Source organism: Mobula hypostoma, chromosome 3 (genome assembly GCF_963921235.1).
Source record: "Mobula hypostoma chromosome 3, sMobHyp1.1, whole genome shotgun sequence".
Lineage (NCBI taxonomy): Eukaryota > Metazoa > Chordata > Chondrichthyes > Myliobatiformes > Myliobatidae > Mobula > Mobula hypostoma.
In genome coordinates, this window is record NC_086099.1 from 128,669,369 (window position 1) to 128,691,844 (window position 22,476).

At 43.6% G+C, this 22,476-nt stretch overlaps 1 protein-coding gene across 1 annotated transcript in view; it reads right to left on the bottom strand.

The window, feature by feature from the left end:
• The window catches only part of LOC134343539 (ras association domain-containing protein 8-like), an 82,005-nt gene that overhangs the window by 20,423 nt on the left and 39,106 nt on the right, over nucleotides 1–22,476 (bottom strand). The window contains exon 3 of the mRNA XM_063042285.1: nucleotides 9,087–9,991. Coding sequence (XP_062898355.1) covers nucleotides 9,087–9,991 — 905 coding nt within the window. The remainder of the gene's footprint in view (nucleotides 1–9,086; nucleotides 9,992–22,476) is intronic.

Sequence of the window (22,476 nt, forward strand, 5' to 3'; positions counted from 1 at the left end):
TCTAGGGCAGGGGTTCCCAACCTTGGGTCCACAGACTCCCTAGTGGGGTCCATGGCATAAGAAGGATTGGGAACCCCTGGTCTAGAGGTTGTCAGCTACTATGGGAGAATTGTGAACTGGAATCCTATTATTTAAGCATTCTCTGAGGTTGTATAACACCAGCCAGGTGCCTAGCCTTTTGGCATTGAGCAGCACCACCACAGCACATACAACTGGGTGAACTCATACTGTGAAATATTTATAATCATTAAGCACAGCAGGTGATGATGACACCACATAGCTTTTAAAGGTAGCAATTTATTAAATATTGGCAAATTTGTTTTACTGAGTTGGCATTATGTGTAGTACTGTGTAAAACAATAGCACTCTAGCTATATATACACGTGCTTAAGATTTTTGCACAGTACTATAATTCAGTCTCAATGTTCTCCAATGGGTCATCATTGCAATGACCTTCTGCCTCCAACTACTCTCAGTCAAATGACAGTTCTCCCAATTTCAATACTTTTATAAGTATAAAGCAAAAGGATCCAAATATATAAACTTTGAAAAATAATTTATCCACTTGAATTTTATTTTTTGAGTTGCAGTTAGCACTATCTTGGAGATCAATCCTCATTCCTGAAGAGGTAATGTCTTGGACCCCATAAACAAGCATGTGGGGGGTGGGGGTGGTGTCAGAAGTCTTTTTTTTAACACAGAGAGTTGTGGGTGCATGGAACTCTCTGCCGGGTTGGTGGTAGATGCAGATACATTAGGGGTTATTTTTAGGCACATGGATGATAGAAAAATGAAGGGCAATGTGGGAGGAAAGGAATGGATTGATCTTAGATTAGTCGATTTTCTTGGGCCTAGCCTCATATGTATCTATTATGGTGACACAGTCATACCACCATCATTTTAAGCATTCTCTCCCTGAATTCTCTTTCTGATCTATCTCATACTATCCTTTTCAGGCACTTTTTAAAACCACCTTAGCTCAGACTTTGTTCTCCGTCTTAATATCCCCTTCCTTGACTTGATTGGTTGACTTCTGATTATCGTCGTGTGAAGCACCTCAGGGATAATGAGTAATGGGGCTCAGACAAGAAAGCAGCTGTATTCATCCACTGAATGGTGGAAGTGTCTCAAGGACTAAGGCTCCTTTTCTAATTATCCTACAGTATTAAATGAGTTGTATTAAACGCCAGCCGTCAGTATTATTTGAACACAGTGAAGAAGCAGAGAGAAGCAAGACCATGGTGCAGGTCTGACCTCAGTAATAGTGGGAGGTATTCAATGCAGCTCATCTTCACTTTCCACCCGCTCCCAGGCAGATGGACATGTGTGAGCCGCGCAGGGTTTCAGCGCTGCCTACTGGTGCTGAGCTCAGCAGTAGTACAGGGCCTACTGAGGAGGGACACAAACTACAATTCATTGCGTCAGAGTTGTGTAGCGTGGGAAGTGGCTCTTCAGCTCGTTGAATTTGTCAGACCCTAACTACCTCTAATCCCGAACTCACCACATTTTATTCTCCCTATAGTCTCATCACTATTCATTTACACACGAGTTATACAAGACATTTAACCCGTACATCTTTGGGATGTGTCGGAAAATTGGAGGCCCTGGAGGAAACTCACATTATCACAGGGAGCACCAGGAACCTGTGGTGGCCAGGATTGAAGATGGACTGCTGGACCTTGGAGGCAGCAGCTCCACCAAGTGTGTCCCTGTGCTATTCAGTGTGATATCTTAACCCTCATAGACCATCAGGGCTGTCTTATGGACAGTAATGCCACAAATTTCTGTGTGGTTCTCCACACTCTGGGTAAAAATAATTTGAGTCATTTTATCCCATCTTACTTTACTTTTATGTAAACTGTCGAAAGCCTTCAGGGCACCTTGGGACAGCCTATGAAGAAATGCCATTGAAGGCTTACTTGCAGTTGGGAGCCCCCTTGACGTCACAGGAGGACTTCAATGGCCACTTGTTTGGCCATCTGTAATCATTCTGGGCTGGCAGCCATCGCAGTAGCTAATATAGTCACTTCAATGGAGCAGACAATCTAGAGTGTCAAAATAAGAGAGATTAGAGGAGTACTGATGGTAGAACAGAGAGGGACTAGAAAATGTACACGGACTTTATCTGAATTCAGAATGACCGCATTTAATCTTGGTGTGGCACAGGAGTTGTTCATCATGTATATAATAAGGGTCTGATTACATTATCATTTAACTGACTGTGAAAATGGCCTTGAATGCAATCCTCACATCAGTGAATAGGGCCATTAGCCTAATGAGAACCTGAGCACAACATCTCAGACCTAATCAACTAAGCACTTTAATCGCCTTTTAAAATCACGCATTGGATTTAAAACTTCTGCCCATTACAATATATAAATATATCATACTAAAGTGTCTGATATCATGGGCTAATTACAGATCTGTTACAGGGCTCCTCATAAGATGGGAGAAGCCTTTCAATGGCATCCTTTAATCTGAAGGGCTGTGAGCAGTGAGCAATCAGTGCTGCTGCTTGATATATTCCGACTTGGAGTGGCTGATTATTGACATTATTGCAGAAGGGCAAAGGGTACCAGCATCTACTGGATAATGAGTCCATTTAATCCCCAGATGGGGAAGGCAGACCGAGATTTCGGAATGGCTGGATGTTGGCAGAACTGGCTGGAAATGTTGAGAAAGCTGTGTGAGATTATTTACCACATTTGTTTCCACTGAATTAGAGTTCCTGATGAAGAGTCTCGGTCCAAAACATCAACTCTTTATTCCTCTCCTTGGAGGCCGCCTGACCTGCTGAGTTTCTTCAGTATTTTGTGTGTGTTACTCTTGAAAGAAGTAATTATATGTTTGTGTACTTTCCTCTGAGGATAACAGGACATCACAAAGCTCACAGCCAACGATTCACATTTGAAGAGTCAAATCTGTCCTAACATTAGCAAGCGCAGCCACTTTGCACACAGCAGGTCACCTACTATGAAAGTGACTGGTTAATTTGTTTTTGGAAGAAGTTTGGACACAGCTCCACACTATTCTCTCAGCTCCTGCTCAGAGAAGCCAAATTTAGATTTTTCATTTGCCTCAATAAACAGATGGACAACTGTGCACATTTCTTTTGGAACGAGGCTGTCTGACCATACAGGTAACCCTTGTGTTACAGAGGGATGGCCTTTCTAGAAAACAGTCTTTAACATGACTTTCTGTAATGCAAAGCCACATCAACTGTGCATTCTTCAAAAAGCATGAATTAAAATGAGACTGTGATTACTTATTTACATTTTTCTTCACATGAATACACTGAAAGTGAATTTTTTTCTGTATCACAAATTTTTGGTAGTAATTTTTGTTGTCTGGACAGTTAAAACAAGGGGATCACATATATTGCAACTCCCCTTGGTGCTGCAGTGGAGTATCATAATCCAAATGGTAATCACTAAGATAATGGTTAACTTACAGCTTTCTGATAGGACAGATTGTGGTTCCAACTGTGGCCCACATGCACTTATTCCAGAAAGGCAGTACTGAAAGAAAATCAATCAAAGGCCCGATTTTATTCTCACTGCCATTGGTGGGTTGAGTTGGGTAAGTAAAACACACGCTGATGAAAAGTGGTAATGGCTCTTTCTAATTGAAAATCACTAAAGGCAGGTGACCAAGTCATTGCTTTAATGCTGTGCAAAAATTGACTATTGGCTTTCCTACAATGTAGAAATGATAGCAATCTAGTAGTTTCTTAGTGGTACAATGTTCTGAGATTGCCTGAGGTCCTTTCTTTTATCTTTCCTATTCTGCATCATCATCATCATCATCATTATCTGCCGTGTCATATGATGTGTGCGATCATGGTCTCATGACTAGGATTGTTCTTGGCAAACTTTTGCACAGAAGTGGTTTGCCATTGCATTCTTCTGGGCAGTGTCTTTACAAGACGGGTGACCCAGCCATTATCAATACTCTTCAGAAACTGTCTGACGTCAATGGCTGCATAACCAGAACTTGTGAGAAACACCAGCTGCTCATACGACCATCCACCACCTGCTCCCATGGCTTCACATGAGCCTGATGAGGGGCTCAGCAGGTGTTACACCTTGCCCAAGGGTGACCTGCAGCCTAACAGAGGGAAGGAGCACCTACACCTCCTCTGGTAAAGCCGTACCTCCACCCACCACCCATATCTTTCCTATGACCCTGTGCAATGAGGTTGATGGAGGTTGGTCAATGAGTTGGCATAAACTCGATGGAACAATTGTCTTCCTTGAACATTGTAAGAGACATGAGAATCTTGGCAAGTAATCAATGAATACACAACACGATGATGACAAAAGATCATAGAACATAATAGTGCTGAGTAAGCTGGGTCTATTGTATTTTTAGCACATAAACCAGGTTCTGTTTTTACGACCTGTGTTAAAGTGGACACTATAGGAAATTGATGTATGTGCCACATTATATGGAAGCATCACTTTAAGCCAGATGCTCCCAGCCCCTGGCTTACAGACCCCTTGCTTAAAGGTATTGGTCCATTGCACAAAAAAGGTTGGGAACCCCTGCTTTAAACCAAAACAATGTTTAGATTTCTATAAGTTTTGGGATTTTCAGGAGAGTTTTAAATCAGTTAAGTACTACTAACCCACAAGAACTGGACTGTGTTAAATGGCAGGGCTGACATTCTCTGGACATTGCTTAGGTGTCAGCTTAGCTCGGTTTCACTTCTACGGTGAAAAGAAGTGGGTTTTCCATCATGCTCCAAGACTCTTGGGTGTTTCAGGATGTCTGTCCTGTGTAGTACTGAGAAACAAGCTTAGAGACAGAGGCCTAGAAGCTTGGCTGCATTTTCTGAGGGTAAATGTCAGTGTTATGTTGCCCAGTATGAAGGCAAATGACAAATACAAATCTGCAAAACAGGCCCACACAGTAGCTGTAGACGGCCTGAGAAACCCTTAAGGCTAATCAATGTAATTGGTGGAAAGCCAAGCTGACTTTGAAGGCCATCTGCCAGGTGTAACAAGAAGTTTTAGTGCATTTTAAATTATGGACTTAAAACTACCATTTATATCTACCTAAGGATACCTTTATCCCCAGTTCTGATCAAGGATCTTTAACCTGACAATATTGATTTATGTTTTGAAAGATACTTAACTGGATGTTCACTTAACTTCACATTAGAGGAATGCAGGACACTACTAATTTCTCTCCCATCTTTGTCCCCAAGTGTAGCCCCTCTCAGTTACCATTTGCACCCCTAACTAGTTACTGATTACCCCATCTTCTCACTATCCTTCATCCATAAATATTTTCCAGCCAGGTTGTTGATCTTCAGCGACTTGTGGTGTTGAGCTATCCCCAGTCTTCAAGCACTCTTCACTGAGTGAACTGTCACTCTCCATGGTTTAGCACTTCTCCACTCCCCTGTCCCCGAATCTACCACTCACCCACATACCAGGGGCAGCTTACAGTGGCCAACTGAAGAATGGGTGCTGACCATGACAATGGGAGAATATCGTGCCTTTCAGGAAAGAGAATTGTCATCAGAATCTCCTGAGAGGGCAGATGTGGCCTCGGGTTAATGTTCCTTTCAAGAAAGTGAGTCCAGGAAGCTGGATGCACACATACTTGAGTACAGGGATGGAAAAGCGTGACACCAGTGTGTCGCGGTATATTTGCTCACCCTGTCTCTTCCAACGTCCACACAGAACCTTCCCACTTGAGTGGGAATACCAGCCAACATTCTCTTCCCTGTGCCAAGGCCACTTCTAGCAGCCTGGCTTGGCTCAGAAGACTCAGGACACCAGTCCTGGAAAACAGGTAGGCTCAGTTATTCTCTGATAATTAAGATATTGGGGGAATCAGGGGATATAAGATTGGTGCAAGAAAGTGCCAATGGGTTAAGTAACCAAATATGATCTCAATAAATAACAGAACTGATATTTCTGATTCTTGTGCTTTATGTTAAAGTAGCCAATATAGTAATAATATGGCAGACATTTCCATAAACTAAATTCAATGTGTTTTGGGTACATGGTATACAAAGGGGCAAAAATTAGCTATGTTCTCTCAAACTGACTCCCACTATTTAATAAGATAATTGGCCTATCTGATTATAATTTCATTTCTGCATTCCCATCTCCCCCCGATAGCCCAGCTGAGAAATGAAATCTTGATTTAAAGATTTTAAAGATTAACTTCATTTGTCACACGTACATCGAAACATACTGTGAAATGTGTCGTTTGCATCGAAGGTGTGAAAGAGAGGAAGGCAGGGATGGAGAAAGTAAGGGCTTCCACTTTGGGAAATGATCTTGTGTGTTCAGTTCTTGGTGTCACTGCCTCACCATACACCATCAGGAGACTGCTACGGAAGGAACAAGCACCTTGTGGAATGGCCGGCACATGCCGAGACTGGAGCACAGTTTCTATAACAGCAGCCGAAGGCTGTGAGGATGGTGGAACCACCTTTAAGTCACCTGTGCAGAGACACCAGCCCCCAATATTTCTTACATCGGTGGAGGATCCAATCTAAGCAAAAAGTTTCATGAGCTTTTAAATTGTAAATGGAAAAGAATTGATGATTTGATGACTTAAAAATAAAGAAGCACTGCTTTATTAGCACATAAAGGGATCATTACAAAACAGTTGTCATAAACAAACTTTGAAAGCAATACAGACTGCTGAAAAGCCATTGGTTGACATTATACAAACTCTTAATTACTGTAGAATAATTGTGCATCGATTTGAAGTACATAAGGTCAGCTGTGAACCCCCCACCCCAATGGGCATTAATTACTGTGTCAAGGGTATGAAATGAAAAGGCCCAGTGCTTACATTTAACCGTCAACCAACCTACAACTTCCAAAGCACCTTATCCAGAGCTCAGGGGCAAGCTTATTACAATACTCAAGTCAGGGCTATTCATTCATTGAGGGAATGTATCCAGAACAATCAAATTTATTTGCAAGATGCTAACAATGCTATCAAAATCATCTATCTGTTATTGCATTAGATAGCTAGAGCCTTTTCTCATTGGACTTTGCATGTAGAAGTGTAACAGGGTCTAATTGGCCAAAGGGAGCAACATGGCTGTAGCCTCAGTTGCCAGTAACCTTGTGTTGGTTGTTCTAAACTGGGGGAGAGTTGTGGCCATCCCTGGGCCAAGGAGGAGTGGATGGGAATCAGTTCCAAAAAACCCTGTAGGCATCAGGACTGAACTGGTTTGAATTTGCTGCACGATCACCGGTCCTGAGTGTTTTAAAGTCATACGACATGGAAACAGGCCTTCGCCCTACTCAGGCCATTTTCATTTCGACCAGGTCTATACTAATCCCATTTCATTCTTCCCACATTCCCATTTTTGCCCCAGATTCTGCCTGTCACTTACAAACTAGGGTCAATTTGCAGCGGCCATTTAATCTATCAACCTGAACATCTTAGGATCTGTGAGGAAACTGGAGCACCCAATAGAGTGCTGCAGTGATCGGTGCTGGGTCCATTGTTGCTTGTTATCTATATCTGGGTGATAACACGGTTAACTGGATCAGCACATTTGCGGATGACAGCAAGATTGGGGGTGTAGTGGACATTGAAGAAGACTATCAAAGTTTGCAGTGGGATCTGGACCAGCTGGGAAAATGGCAGACTGAATTTAATGCAGACAGTTGTGAGGTGTTGCACTTTGGGAGGACCAACCAGGGTAAGTCTTACGCAGTGAGCAGTAGCGCATGTAGGAGTGGAGTGGAACAAAGGGACCATGGAATACAAGTCCATAGTTCATTGACAGTAGTGTCACAGGTAGATAGGATCGTAAAGAAAGCTTTTGGCACATTGGCCTTCCTAGATCAAAGTATTGAGTACAGGAGTTGTGATGTTATGTTGAAGTTTTATAAGATGTTCGTGAGGCTTAATTTGGAGCATTGTGTGTAGTTTTGGTCTCCTACCTACAGAAAGATGTAAATAAGATTGTAAGAGTACTGAGAAAATTTACAATGATGTTGCTGGGACTGGAGGACCTGAGTTTTAAGGAAAGGTTAGAACTTTATTCCTAGAATGTAGAAGATTGAGAGGAGATTTGGTAGAGGAATACAAAATTATGAGGGGCATAGACAGGGTAAATGCAAGCAGGCTTTTCCCACTGAGGTTGGGTGAGACTATAATCAGAGGTCATGGGTTAAGGGTGAAAGGTGAAATGTTTAAGGGGAACATGAGAGGAAACGTCTCATGTTACCCTTAAGGTGATGAGAGTGTGAAACGAGTTGCCAGTGCAAAGTGACGGACGTAATTTCGATTTCAACATTTAAGAGAAGCTCAGATAGGCACATGGAAGGGACGGGTATGTAAAGCTACAGCCCAGGTACACTTAAATTGGGACCTTGCAGTTTAAATGGATCGGCTGGACTAGGTGAGCCAAGGGACCTGCTCTTGTGCTGTACTCTTTGTCTCTAACCGGAGGAAACCCGTGGATCCAAGCCTTCACAAGACTGACCCACCCCAAATTTCCCTGACAGTTGTAGCTCAGTACATGACGATCCAGTCACTGACTGCGTAAATATCATGATCAATTTCCAAACCACTTGCGTCAAGTGTCTCCTTGCTCTGTGCTGTTCCAATAGAGGTCGGCTGATATTTACACATCTTCACCTTGTGATTCCAGAGCCAACTGCTTATCAGTTTCAATACATTTGGTGAATGTAGTTTGGTAACTAACATAATTATCTTTTCATACTTAAACTTTTTATTGTGGTTATTACTGATTGCTAAAAACTTTAGAATATTGTAGGGCATATTTCTGCTGACTTAGGGATGATACTGAGTACAAAGGAGAGGACCATATTGGTAACATTTGTTACCTGCAGGAATTCCATGCCTTAGAGATAACGAGGACTTGACAACTATGAGCGTGCACACATCTTTAGGAGATACGGGCACTCTTAGCATGGGACAGTGTGCAGCATTATAGGGAAAAAACACTGCCTGGACACAACACCGATATGAAAGTCCAACCAGAAGAAATCCCTGACAGAGCTCTTTAGTGTTTTGCTACAAACACGGAACAGTCACTGGCACTGCCACTGCCCCACGTCCTTCCACAGACTGACCTGAATTTCATCTTCCACCTTCCCAATGGCCGTCTCCACCAGCCTCATGTCCTCCTCCAGCTGTTCAGCCTCATGGGACTTTGCGGTTATCTCCTCTTTCAGTTTCTGAACCTTGTCCCTTAGGTCAGGGCAGGCTTTGGCCTGCTGCTTTTCCCTCTGGCACTGAGCCACCTTAGCACTGGCTTCCAGGCTCTGGGCTTTCAGCAGGAAGTCTCTGAGCTTCTCCTCACACTCTTCCAGCTTCTTCTTCATTTCATCCAGCTGTTCCTTCAGCTCTTCCCCGTGAAGCTCCTCGGCTTTCAGCTCATTCTCCCAGTACTCCACCTCCTCAGCCTCTGCACTCCTCTGCTCTACCACTTCCTGCAGCCTGTGAATCTCTTTGCTGACCTCGGGCTGGCTGTCCTCCACCAGCTGTTTGATCTCCGCCTCAGTTGACTCAAGGTCAGCTTGGAGGCTCTGTAGCTTCTCCTCTTGATGGTAGAGCAGATCATTCAAGTCTTCTCCTGTGGACTGAGTGACGCCTGTGGCTCCTTTCTCAGTGTCTGCCTCTTTGACTTTGGCTTTGGCTTCCTTGCTCTTTCCAAAGGACTCCAGCCACTCTCGAGCTCCTTCGGCAAAGTTCAGGGACTTCCTCTTGGCTTCTTTCAAGTGCCTGCTTCGGTCACCTTTATTCCTCAGCTTTGCCAGTGGTGGGAGACTCTGGCGATGGATGTTCCTCTCAGGCCCTTGGATCTTCTCTGGAACAGGCTGGAGGCCAAGGGAGGGGCCAGTGCGGTTGAGAATCAGCTGGACATCCTTGGCTTGCTGGCCCCACTTGCTCAGGGACATCAAGAGCTTTTCATCTGGTGTCAAATGCCTTTCAACATCTTTCCACTTCTCCTTCAATATGTAGCGCCCAGTGCGACCTGAAAAGAAGAGTGGGAGAATGTTGCTACAAGAGGATAGTGGGATATCTCTATCAGATCATAGTGGGATATCCCTAGAAGCCAGTGGGTTATCCCTACCAAAGGGCAGTGAGATATTTCTCCATGTGAGATGTCTTCACCAGGACAGAGGGATGTCACCCAGCAGAAGGCAGTGGGTTTGCCCCCACAAGAGTACAGTGGGATGTCCCTCAACAGTGGATGGTGGAATGTCCCCCACAAAGGGATGGTGGGATGACCCTCTCCTGAGAATAGTGGCATGTCCCTCCCAAAGGCTGATTCTTCCAAGAGAGAAGAAGGGAAGTGCACTGTTACACACACAAAAACTTAATTAATCCGCACACTTAGGACTTCGATGGTGCTGGTCCAGCAGATTTTTTGAGCTGTTAGGTGTAATTCCAATTCACATTCCAACCCACTTTACTGTTTTATTTAGGTATTAAATAGTAGAATAATAATTTTTCCAGCAAATCTGGGAGGTGTCAATAGAATGCGGTGAACATATCCAGGTGATATTCAGGAGAGAGAGGGAACTGGACAATTACTGAATTATTGGAATTTTTGAACAATTGAATTGCGAATTTTTGGAACTTTACCGCACCATTTCTGATGACCCAATATGATTTATGGAAAGGGAAGTATTTTTCAAGTATGCTTTACTTGTAACATTACATTTTTTTGTAATGCAAGGCCACAGAAACAGCGATGTGATAAATGTCCATTCATCTGTTGTTATGATTTTGACAGAGGGGTAAACATTGACCAAGATGAAATAGAAACCTATGCTGCCCTTCCTCAGAAAGATGCCATGGGAGTGATTACAGGTGGCTGGGATCTTTTTTAAACTTAAGAGTTCAGCTTTTCCTCAGTACTCTACTTCAACCATCAGCATCGATCAAGTCTCTGAGGTGAATATATACAGGAAACACTGAGCAGGTCAGGCCACACCTGTAGGAACACAAACAGAGCTCATGTTTCAGGTCAAAGATCCTGCATCAGAACTCAATGTTCTCATCAGGCAGAATAGTCCATCACGGGCCAATCCCCTCCCCCACCCTCCACTGAGCACATGAACCACTGTCGTAGGAAAGCAGCAACCATCATCAAGAACTCCCACCACCCAGAACATGCTGTCTTCTTGCTGTTTCCATCAGCAAGTAGGTACAGGAATCTCAGGACTCACACTACCAGGGTCAGGGGCAGTTAATAACCTTCAGCCTTCAGGCTCCTGAACTAAAAGGGAAAACTTCACTTACCCCATCCTTGAAATGTTGCCACAACCTATGGACTCACTTTCAAGTACTCTTCCATCTCATGTTCTCGATATTTATTGCTTATTTAAACAATCTATTTATCTATCTATCTATCTATCTGTTTATTTATTTATTTAATTATTATTTCTTTATTCTTGTATTTGCACAGCTTGTTGTCTTTTACACACCAGTTAAACGCCCAAATTGGTGTGGTCTTTCATTGATTTTGTTATAGTTATTATTCAATGGATTTACTGAGCATGCCCACAAGAAAACAAATCTCAGGGTTGTATTTGGTGACGTATGTGTAATATGATAATAAATTTACTTTGAACTATTCTGATGAAGAAGTGTCTTTGCCTGGAAGCATTAATTCGGTTTCTCTTCTGAACAATGTGGGCTGACCTGCTGAGTGTTTCCAGCATTTTCCAATTTAATTTTATATTTCGAGTGTTTACAATCTGAGAGGGAGAAGCATAAGTCAGATGGATCAGTATCGTAATGGAATAAAGGAAATTACAGAGGCATGTGAAAGGAGCTTGGAGTGGATTGAAATGGGATACTGGGGAGGATGAGGGCAGAGCAGAGATGTCTGAAGTTTCTGGGAATAGTTCACAAGGTGCAGGATAGATATGTCCTACAGAGGAAGAAGTTCTCAAATGGCAGGGGTAGCCAACTGTGGCGGACAAGGTAAGTTAAGGACTGCATAAAAGCCACGGAAAGGGCGTATAAGGTAGCAAAAGTGAGTGGGAAGTTAGATGATTGAGAAGCTTTTAAAATCCAAAAAAATGCAACGAGAAAAAGCTATAAGAAGGGAAACGATGAAATATGAGTGGAAACTAGCCAATAATGTAAAACAGGATACTTAAAGTTTTTCAGTTATATAAAGAGTAAAAGGGAGGTGAGAATTGATATTGGACCACTGGAAAATGATACCGGTGAGGTAGCAATGGGGGCCAAAGAAATGGCAGATGAACTTAATAGGTACTTTGCATCTGCCTTCATCTGCCTTCACTGTGGAAGACACTACCAGTGTGCCAGAGGTCTGTGAGTGTCAGGGAGCAGGAGTGAGTGCCATTGCTATCACAAAGGAAAAAGTGCTAGGCAACCTGAAAGCTCTTTGGGTGGATAAATCACCTGGAGCAGATGAACTGCATCCCAGAGTCCTGAGAGAGGTTGCTGAAGTGATAATGGATGCATTGATCATGATCTTTCAAGAACCACTTGATTCTGGCGTAGTTCCAGAGGACTGGGAGATTGCAAATGTCACTCCACTCTCTTAGAAGGGAGGAAGGCAAAAGAAAGGAAATTATTGGCCAGTTAGCCTACCTCAGTGGTTGGGAAAGTGTTGGAATCTATTATTAAGGACAAGGTTTTGAGGTACTTGGACATTAATGACAAAATAAGTCAAAGTCAGCATGGTTCCTGTAAATGGAAATCTTGCCTGACAAATCTATTAGAGTTCTTTGAGGAAGTAACCAGCAGGGTGGAAAAAGGAGAGGCAGTGGATGTCATTTACTTGGATTTTTAAAAGGCATTTGCCAAGGTGTCACATATGAGACTGCTTAACAACATAACATCCCATGGCATTACAGGAAAGATACTGGCATGGATAGAGGAATGGCTGACAAGCAGGAGGCGGTGAGTGGAAATAAAGGGGCCCTTTAATGGTTGGCTGCTGGTGACTAGTGGTGTTCCTTAGGGTCAGTATTTGGACCGCTACTTTTCACATTGTTTGTCAATGTTTTGGATAATGGAATTGATGGCTTTGAGGCAAGGTACAGATGATACAAAGATAGGTGGAAGGGGGAGATAGTATTGAGGAAGCAATGTGATTGCAGCAGGACTTAGACAAATAGGAGAAAGGGCAAAAAGTGGTAGATGGAATACAGTGTTGGGAAATGTATGATAATGTATTTTTGTAAAAGGAACGATAGCGTAGATTATTATCTGAATGGGGAAAAAATTCAAACATCGGAGGTGTAGAGGGACTTGGGAATCCTTGTACAAAACTCCCAGAAGGTTAATTTACAGGTTGAGTCTGCGGTGAAGAAGGCAAATGCAATGTTGGCATTTATTTCAAGGGGAATAGAATATAAAAGCAAGCAGATAATGCTGAGGTTTTGTCAGACTCTAGTCAGACCACACTTAGAGTATTGTTAACAGTTTTGGGCCACATATCTCAGAAAGAATGTGTTGTCACTGGAGGGAGTCCAGAAGAGGTTTACAAGGGGACTGCAGGAGGAAGTTGGGCTGAAGGGCTTGTTTCAGTGCTAGATTACTCTCTGACTCTATGACACCACCAAGTATGCAGCAGTTGCTTCACAACAGATGATGTGGTCTGACTGGATGAATTTCCCTGCCTTTTCTTGCTTTGTCATTATGCAAGTACAAAGACTTTGGGGAGTAATCTATTTGACTGTTATTTTAATTATTATAAACGAACGTTTTCTTTATGAATTTACGACTCTGCCACACAGTCTTTCAGGAATAACTCTTGGCAATGGATTGTCCTTAAATTCAGCTGATGTACAGATGCATTCAAAATAAATACCTCAATACTAGCATACGAGTGATGGTTAAATGAATGTCATATGTCCTCTTGGCTATTAACACTGCTGGTGATTCCAGCTCACAGTTATTAACAATTTCTTCCCTACCTAGTTCCTATCCACTTTCTCCAAGGTTATGGGAGTTGCAGTAGCTCTTGTTTCCAGCAGATGGAGCACATGCCACCTTGCCCAGTCATTGCGCATCAACACTGCCTTGAGTTCCCTTTTAACGCATTTTTGCTCACCATTCCACCTCTACCCCATGGGACAGGGGCACCTTTGTGAAACTTGAGGTTTCAAGAGGGTCATCTTAACTTAGCTTGCCAGGAAACAGCTTGGGCTTGCTGCCGACTAGTTACATCACAGCCTAGTATGGAAACACCAATGCCCAAGAATGAAAAAAGCCTACAGTGGTGGGCATGGCCCAGTCCATCACAGGAAAAGCTCTCTCCACCACTGAACACATCTACAAGGAGAACTTCCACAAAACAGCAGCATCCATCATCAAGTACTCCCCACCCCCCCAAGCTAAGGAGGTACAGGAGTCTCAGGTCTCACACCACCAGGTTCAGGAACAGTTACTACTCTTCAGTCACCAGGAAAACTTCACTCACCTCAACACTGAAATGAGTTCACAACCTATGGACTCACTTTCAAGGAATCCACAGCTTATGTTCTCAGTATTATTCATTTATTTATTACTATTAATTAGTTTTTTGTATTTGCAGTTTGTTTTCTCTTGTACCTTGGTTATTTGTCAGTCTTTGTGTCTCGCTTTTCATTGATTCTATTGTACTTCTTTGTTCTACTGTAAATGTCTGCAAGAAAATGAATCTCAGGGTAGTATATGGTGCCATACTGTTTAGGTATATTGATAATAAATTTATTTTTAACTTTATATCTCTCTGAAAAGGAAGACCCAAAGAGAATGTGTAAACTGCACACTGGTCTAGATTGAGCCAGTGACCCTGGAATAGTGAAGCAGCTGGACACCACCCAGAATGGACAGCCCTTTGCTGAACATCTCCAACAGCCTGACCTGGTCCAACCATACTTACGTCAAGGCAACTGTTGTGTCTGTGCACAACTACATCTCCCAGAAATGCTTTCATCTTTCGACTGGTTCCTTTTGCAAAATTTAAATCTCTCAGCTATTACAAGTGGTTTAGGACTCATGTGATTTTGTAAAATAATAACAATTTCATCAAATTCCTTGCTTGCTCACTTTTCAGGGATTACTAGGTTGCGTAAGAGACTGTACGTTCCTGCACCCATTAAGCCGAGAAGTGTAGGGGCTTTCTTTTGCTCCTCCACATTGTTAGCGTTATAATACAGTTCAACTCTCTTGATATACGCCTCCCAGCCTTCATTAGCACTATCAAATCAAATTCATCAACTCTCCCAAATGAAGCCACTGGCACGTTATTTTCACTTTAAATGCAGCCCGTCTGTCCCTGTTACTCTCCACTGCACTCACATTTGTGAGCATCTGTGACAGCCTCCTTGTGCTGTTTAACTCTTGTAATCTCGTCCCGTAATCGTGCCATAACTGTCGGTGCAGTTCATGATATCTTCTGACATTTAGGTTCATACTCGTTGCCAATTTGTTGTAATTGATTAAATAAAAACATGCACTCAGGAGATGGCTTTAACTGGTGTGTTCACATTGTAGCAAAAGAGAGAGAGAGAACAATGCGCCTGAGCAGGAAACAGATCAATATGCAGTGCTAAGGGTGGGGGGGGGGGTGGTCATTGCTCGAAAAGAAATAGATCCACACATTGCAACAACTTCCTCAGGAAGCTGAAGAAATCTAGCAAATCTCTGCAACCCATTTTTTTATTGATGCATCGTAGAAGGCATCCTGTCTGGGTGCAGTAGAGTTTGGTCTGGCAACTGCTCTGCTTGTGACTGGAATAAACGGCAGAAAGTTGAGGACTCTGCTCAGAACACCATCAACACCAGCCTACCTTCTATGGTTTCGGTCTATGCTTCTCACTGCCTCAGTAAAAGAGCCACCATATTCAATGGTCCCACCCACCCCAGACATTTTCCCTTCCATTGGGCAGAAGATATGAAGCACGTACCACCAGGCAGCTTTTACCTGCTTGTTATCAAAATGTTAAATAGTTCCCTAGTACAAAAAGATGGACTGTTGACCTCTCACTCTACCTCATTATAATCTTGCACCTGGTTTACCTGCTCTGCACTTCCTGTTACACTTTATTCTACATTCAGTTATCGTTTTACTTTGTTCTGCCTCAATGTACTGTGTAATGATTGATCTGTATGAACACTGTGCTTTTCACTCTATCTTGTTACAGGTGACAATAATAAGCCAATTCCAATTCCACTCCAAACACACAGACAGTATGAAATATGAGGTTGGATACATTTTTGTGACTTGGGAGGCAGGGACACTACAGAACTCTTTTGTTCACCATTTTACACCCCTCCTGCCGTGACAACAGAGGCAATTTTCTCATCGGATACTTCCTTAACATAATAGAACTGGGTTGGTTCGTGAGTGACTGTAGCCCAGTTGTCAGAGTATTGAAGGATAAGAAAACCGATGGCCAGTTTCTGGGAGGTAGTCAGAAGTAGAATAGATTGCCCAAGCCAGTCCACCAGAAGGAAGCACCAGGGAAGTATTTAAATGTTAGATGTCCCCCATCAATGGCCCAGATGCTCAGTATCGAAGTTTTGCATTAAGGTTCCTTCCCCATGAACAAGCCCTGCAGCCACATTTCTGTCCAGGTCAAACCCAAAACAACTGCCATGTTGGAAATCTGAAACAAAAACAGAAATTACTGCCAATACTCAGCAGTTTAGGCAGCATGTGTGAGAAGAGAAACAGAGATAATATTTCATATAGAAGACCCTTTGTCAGAACCTTCCTCAATTTGAAATGTTACCTCCGCTTTTTCAGCACAGATGCTGCCTGTCGACCTGAGAGATTCTAGCGTTTTCTTGTTTATTTTGTTTCTGCGATGAGTGAACATGTAAGTACATCGTGGGGCATGTATAATTTCAGAGGCGACCTGGCCTGGGCCTCTTTGGGCCCACAAGGCAGTTTTACAGCCCTAGAGGCTTCACTGGAAAGGATCAAGCAGACCGCAAGTAAGAAGTTGAGGTAAATGGCCATTTACAGTACTTTGCCATTCAAACAGCCTAAAAGTTGTGCGTAACTTGGCAAGATGGGAACGGACATTTACTGTACATGAGGGCGAGGGACCTGGTGCTGTTGCTACAAATCAGGTTCCTGTAGAGGGAAGAGGTTGGAAGGTGTTGGTTACTCTGTGTCCAGCATAGCCCTGTGTAGGCGATTGCATTGAACAATCTGTGTCCAGAATTGACCTGGTCTCATAACGTTCAGTACTGCAATTTGGGTGGCGGGGTGGAGATACGTCTCCATCAAAGGAAGTGTATGCACTCCTTCCCTCTGCTAGCCTGCAGGTCATCCTTGTAGCACCTGCTTAGCCCCCCGATCAGGGTCACGTGGAGACATGAAAGCAGGTGGTGGATGGTCATATGAGTAGCTGGTGCAGATCACAAGTCCTGGTTATGTGACCAGTGACACCAAGTAGACAATCTCTGAAGAGTATTGGTCATGGCTGGGATCGCCTGTCTTGTAAAGACACTGCTCAGAAGAAGGCAATGGCAAGCCACTTGTGTAGAAAAATTTGCCAAGAACAATCATGGTCATAGAAAGACCATGATCACCCACATCATACGACACGGCAGATAACGAATGAATGAACAAACTGCAATTGGTACACTGTGTCCAACGTTTTACTGGTTAAACGGTGTCCAACAATGAGCTGGTTACAGGAGTGATGCAGGTCCTCCCTACCTTAGGAACAGTCCGCACATATGAACAAGTGCTCGGGAGACCGGCAAAATGGATTTACCAGCTGCAGGCAATTGTTCTTATCAATTGACCATAGGCATAGGAACAGAATTAAGCCATTCAGCCCATCGAGTCTGCTCTGCCATTTAACCATGACGTATTTATTTTCTCTCTCAACTCCATTTGCCGGCCTTCTCACTGTAACCTTCCGCCAGCTACAATTTTGCCAAATCACACACACACTCTAGTTTTGTGAATCCTGTAGCAGCTGTGTTTATTTTAAGACCATCAATAGTATTTAAAACCTTACCTACAATGAAATAATATTTTAAGAAATATTATTATTAATGGACATAGCCTTTGCCAAAATTTGTCAATACCAGCTTTGTTATAAAGAATGGCAAGTTTCTATTTGCCATTCTTGTCAGGATTGGAAAGAACCCTACTCTAACCTGAGGAAAATGGGCCACCAGCATGGCTTTGGGCAGGGGAGGTTGAAATTGACTGGGTCTTTTTAAGAGGAGACAAAGGTCATTGATGAATGTACAACAGTGACTGTGGTTTTCAAGGATTTCAGTAAAGCATCTGACAAGGTCCCTCATAGTAGTCTAACCTGGAAGATTAAGGCACATGGGATTCACAGGTACTTGTCAGTCACGGGGTCATACAGAATGGAACAAGGTCCTTCAATTCACCAGCCATGCCAAATGTCTTGTCCAGTGAACTAGTCCCACCTGCCCACATATGGCCCGAAGCCCTCCAAACCATTCCTATCCACTGCTTCTGGCAGCTTATTCTCAATCTGCATCACCATTCATGCGATGCGTGTTTGGAATGAACGGCCTCTATTCTGGGTTCAAAGTGATTGACTCCATTGCTTTTCTCCCACTGAGGTGGCAGGCGAGGTTGAAGTCGACAAGGATGGGAGCGGAGGACGAGCTGGTGCTCGGTCCCAGCTGCCTGCGTTTGACCGCTCTCCCTCTCCCTCTCACGAGCTGCTGTCAGAGGAAAGTGCGGGAGTCTTGGAATCCATGTCACATGGATTGATTGGAAAGGCTGTGGACTCATTTTGGGGTCCTTGGGGTTCATGTTGCATGTGTTCCTGGATTCTAGTTACTCTTTTATTTGCTGTTTTTGAGCAGTTTGATCAGGGGGATTGGTTCAGTCTGGGGGGGGGGGGTTCAGCAAAGAATGCCTTGCCCTGCGGCCTGCAGTGGTGGAACACTGAACTGAACACTGCAGCGCTCCTGGTTTGATGTTTGACTTTCTATGTGTTCTCCACTCCCTGTCTGCTGTTTGCGCAAATTTTTTTTGGAGCGTTGGGTGTTTGATGTTTTCTTGACAGGTTCCATGGTGTTTCTTTGTTTTGTGGCTGCCTGTGGGAGGACAAATCTCAGATTTGTAAGCTGTGTACATACTTTGATAATGAATGTATTTTGAATCTTCGAAGTTAGCCTGGTCTTTTGTCCAGAGTGGAAATGTCAAACATTAGAGGGCATGGGTTTAACATGGGGTGGGGGGGGGGGTGCGGTAGGATTTAAAGGAAAATTACACAGAGAGTGCCAGGTGCTAAGAATGCACTGCTAGGGGAGGTGGGGGAAACAGATACTAAACTTAAGAGGCATTTAGTGCTGTGCAAGAATAAACAGGGGTTGGACAGATATGAACCATGCGCAGGTTGATGGGATTAGTTTAAATTGGCATCAAGGTGGGACAAACATGCTGGGCTGAAGGGCAGGTTTCTGGGCTGTACTCTTCTATGTTTGATGTCCTCCCATTGCAATGGTTATATCATGGCCGGCGTTTTAGTGGTTACACTATCAAAAGCATTTTGCTGATTACATTGTGGTCCAGAATTGCACAGATCTCTTAGTGCCCACCCTTCCAATGGTTACGCCATGCAAGGCATTATCCTGTGTCTGGCGTTGATGTGAATCAAACCAGATGGGGTACTTATTAAAGAGTCATCTGAGTGAGGGCTGAGGTTGGCTCAATGATGAATCACTTGTCCACAAAGTTGCCTCTGTCCCTACTCCAACTTCCCTTGCTGAGTGCTCTCCCAGAGTCATCATGCCAGTCTGGAACTAGACCTTCAGAGATACAGTCTGTCCCTACTGGTTGAAAGAGTTCAGAGATACGGTCTGTCCCTACTGGTCGAAAGAGTCTGCACAGGGTTGTAGACTCATCCCCCTCCATTTTAGGCACGTCTCCCCACCATTGAGGACATCTTCCAAAGTTGGCGCCTCAGGAGGGCCCATCATTATGGACCCTCACCATCTGGGACATGTCCTCTTCTCATTTCCACCACCAGGGAGGGGGTACAGGGGCCTGAGGAGACTTCTCAAAATAGTTGACCTTTCAGAGTGAGACCCTTCATCAGGACTAGAAGGGAAGTGGGAAGAAGCCAGACCAAAAAGGTGTGGGGAGAGGAAGGAGTAAGAATTGGAGAGCAGCAAGAGAGAGTTTCACTGAACTCTCATCAGAGAGAAAGGAAGGCATCCCTTGAGGAGACTTCGCAGTGGAGTCATCAACGCAAGAGATTCTGCAGATGCTGGAAATCCAGAGCAACACACACAAAACATACTGCAGGAACTCTGCAGGTCAGGCAGCATCCATAGAAATGAATAAACAGTTGATGTTTCAGGCTGAAGCCCTTCATCAGGACTGGGAAAGAAGGGGGAATAAGCCAGAATAAGAAGACCGGGGGTAGGAGGGGTAGGGGAAGGAGTAAGGCAAGTTTTCATTGCCTGTTCATCTGTGGGGATTCCAACTGAAGTGTTTGTTCCATAATCAGTTAATAGGCCAGGGAGTATCCTCCCAACATTAGCTGTATGTACTGTTTAGTCAGCAATTCTGACAAAGTGCGTGCTGGCTGCCCTATGGGGCTTCATCCCTTGCTGGGTATCAGACAGGATTTCTGTTTGAGAGAAAGTGGATCTCATCTCTTAACCAGTTGGTGCCAATTCTGATGAAGTGTCACAGATTCAAACATTGACTATTTATCCTTTGCAAGATGTTGTCCCACATGATAAGTTTTTCAGATTTCCAGCATCTGCAGATTGTTGGGACTTTTGCTTTCAAATCAGCGATTGTGCTTCAGGCACTGATGATAAACCGAAGGACAGAAAACAGTCAAACCAAGAGAGAGAAATAACAAAAATGTATAACAACAGAGAAGGAAGAATGATTAGAATGTGGAACTACACAACGGGTCCTATTTCACCTTATGATAACAGACTATAGCTGACAACTGGATGTTTAGCTGTAGTGAACTGATGTTGTTGCTGCCTTTGTGAACATGCTGTAGAATCCAAAGTGAGCACTGAGCATGGTGCTTCCAATATGTTCTTAACTGTATTGCCTGTAGCGCTGATTACAACTACCTCGATAACAAGTCCTGGTGAAGCTTCAGGTAGCTGGTCTCACACAGTAATGCTCACCTTAGTGGCTGACTATACTAATCCTTGAGGCAAACTGCAAGTGTGCCCAGAATTGTATTGGCTACAATGTTCATCACAGCAATTAGCTGTTATAGAGCCATGAACTCACAGAGCACTAACACACAGAAACAGACCCTTCCCATCGACCTGCACTTGAAACATAGCTCTCCATACCCCTCCCATCCATGTACTTATCCAAACTTCTCTTCAATGTTGAAATTGAACCTGCACCCACCACTTCATTCCACTCTCTCACCAACCTCTAAGTCAGGAGTTCCCAACCTTTTGTGAAGAAGTTCCCCTTTGTGTTCTGTGTAAACATTTCATCTTTCACCCTTAACCCATGATCTCTAGTTCTAGTCTCACCTAATCTCAGTAGAAAAAGCTTGCTTACATTTGCCCTATTTATGCCCTTCATCATTTTGTACACTTCTATCAAATCTTCCCTCATTCTCCATGGCTCCAGGGGGAAAAAAATCCTAACCTTTCCCTATAGATCAGATCCTCAAGTCCAGGCAAATTTTCTCTATACTCTTTCAATCTTTTGGTATCTTTCCTGTTGCTAGGTGACCAGAGCTGCACACAATACTCCAAATTAGGCCTCACCAACATCTTATACAACTTCAACGTAACATCCCATCTCCTGTACTCAATACATTGATTTATGAAGGCCGATTGCCAATGTACCTTTGCTACCCTATCTACCTGTGACACAACTTTCAATGAATTATGGATCTGTGTTCCCAGATCCCTTTGTTCTACTGCATTTCTCAGTACCTTACCGTTTACTGTGTTATCCCTATCCTTGTTTGTCTGCCGAAAATGCAACACCTCACACTTGTCTGCATTAAATTCCATCTGCTATTTCTCAGCTCATTTTCACAGCTGGTCCAAATTAGGCTGCCAGCTTTGATCGTCTTCCTTGTTGTCCTGATGTTGGTGTCATCTGCGAATATGCTGATCCAGTTAACCACATTATCATCCCTGTGACACACCACTAGTCACCGACCTCCAGTTAGAGAGGAAACCATTTACTATCGCTTTCTCACTTCTCCCATGAAGCCAATGTCTAATCTGATTTATTACTCATCCTGAATGCCACGTGACTGAACCTTCCTGACCGATCTCACATATGGTACCTTGTCAAAGGTCTTGTTCAAAGTCCATGTAGAAACATAGAAACATAGAAAATAGGTGCAGGAGTGGAGCCTGCACCGCCATTTATTATGATCATGGCTGATCATCCAACTCAGAACCCCGCCCCAGCCTTCCCTCCATACCCCCTGACCCCCGTAGCCACAAGGGCCATATCTAACTCCCTCTTAAATATAGCCAATGAACTGGCCTCAACTGCCTTTCCTTCATCAGCTTTCC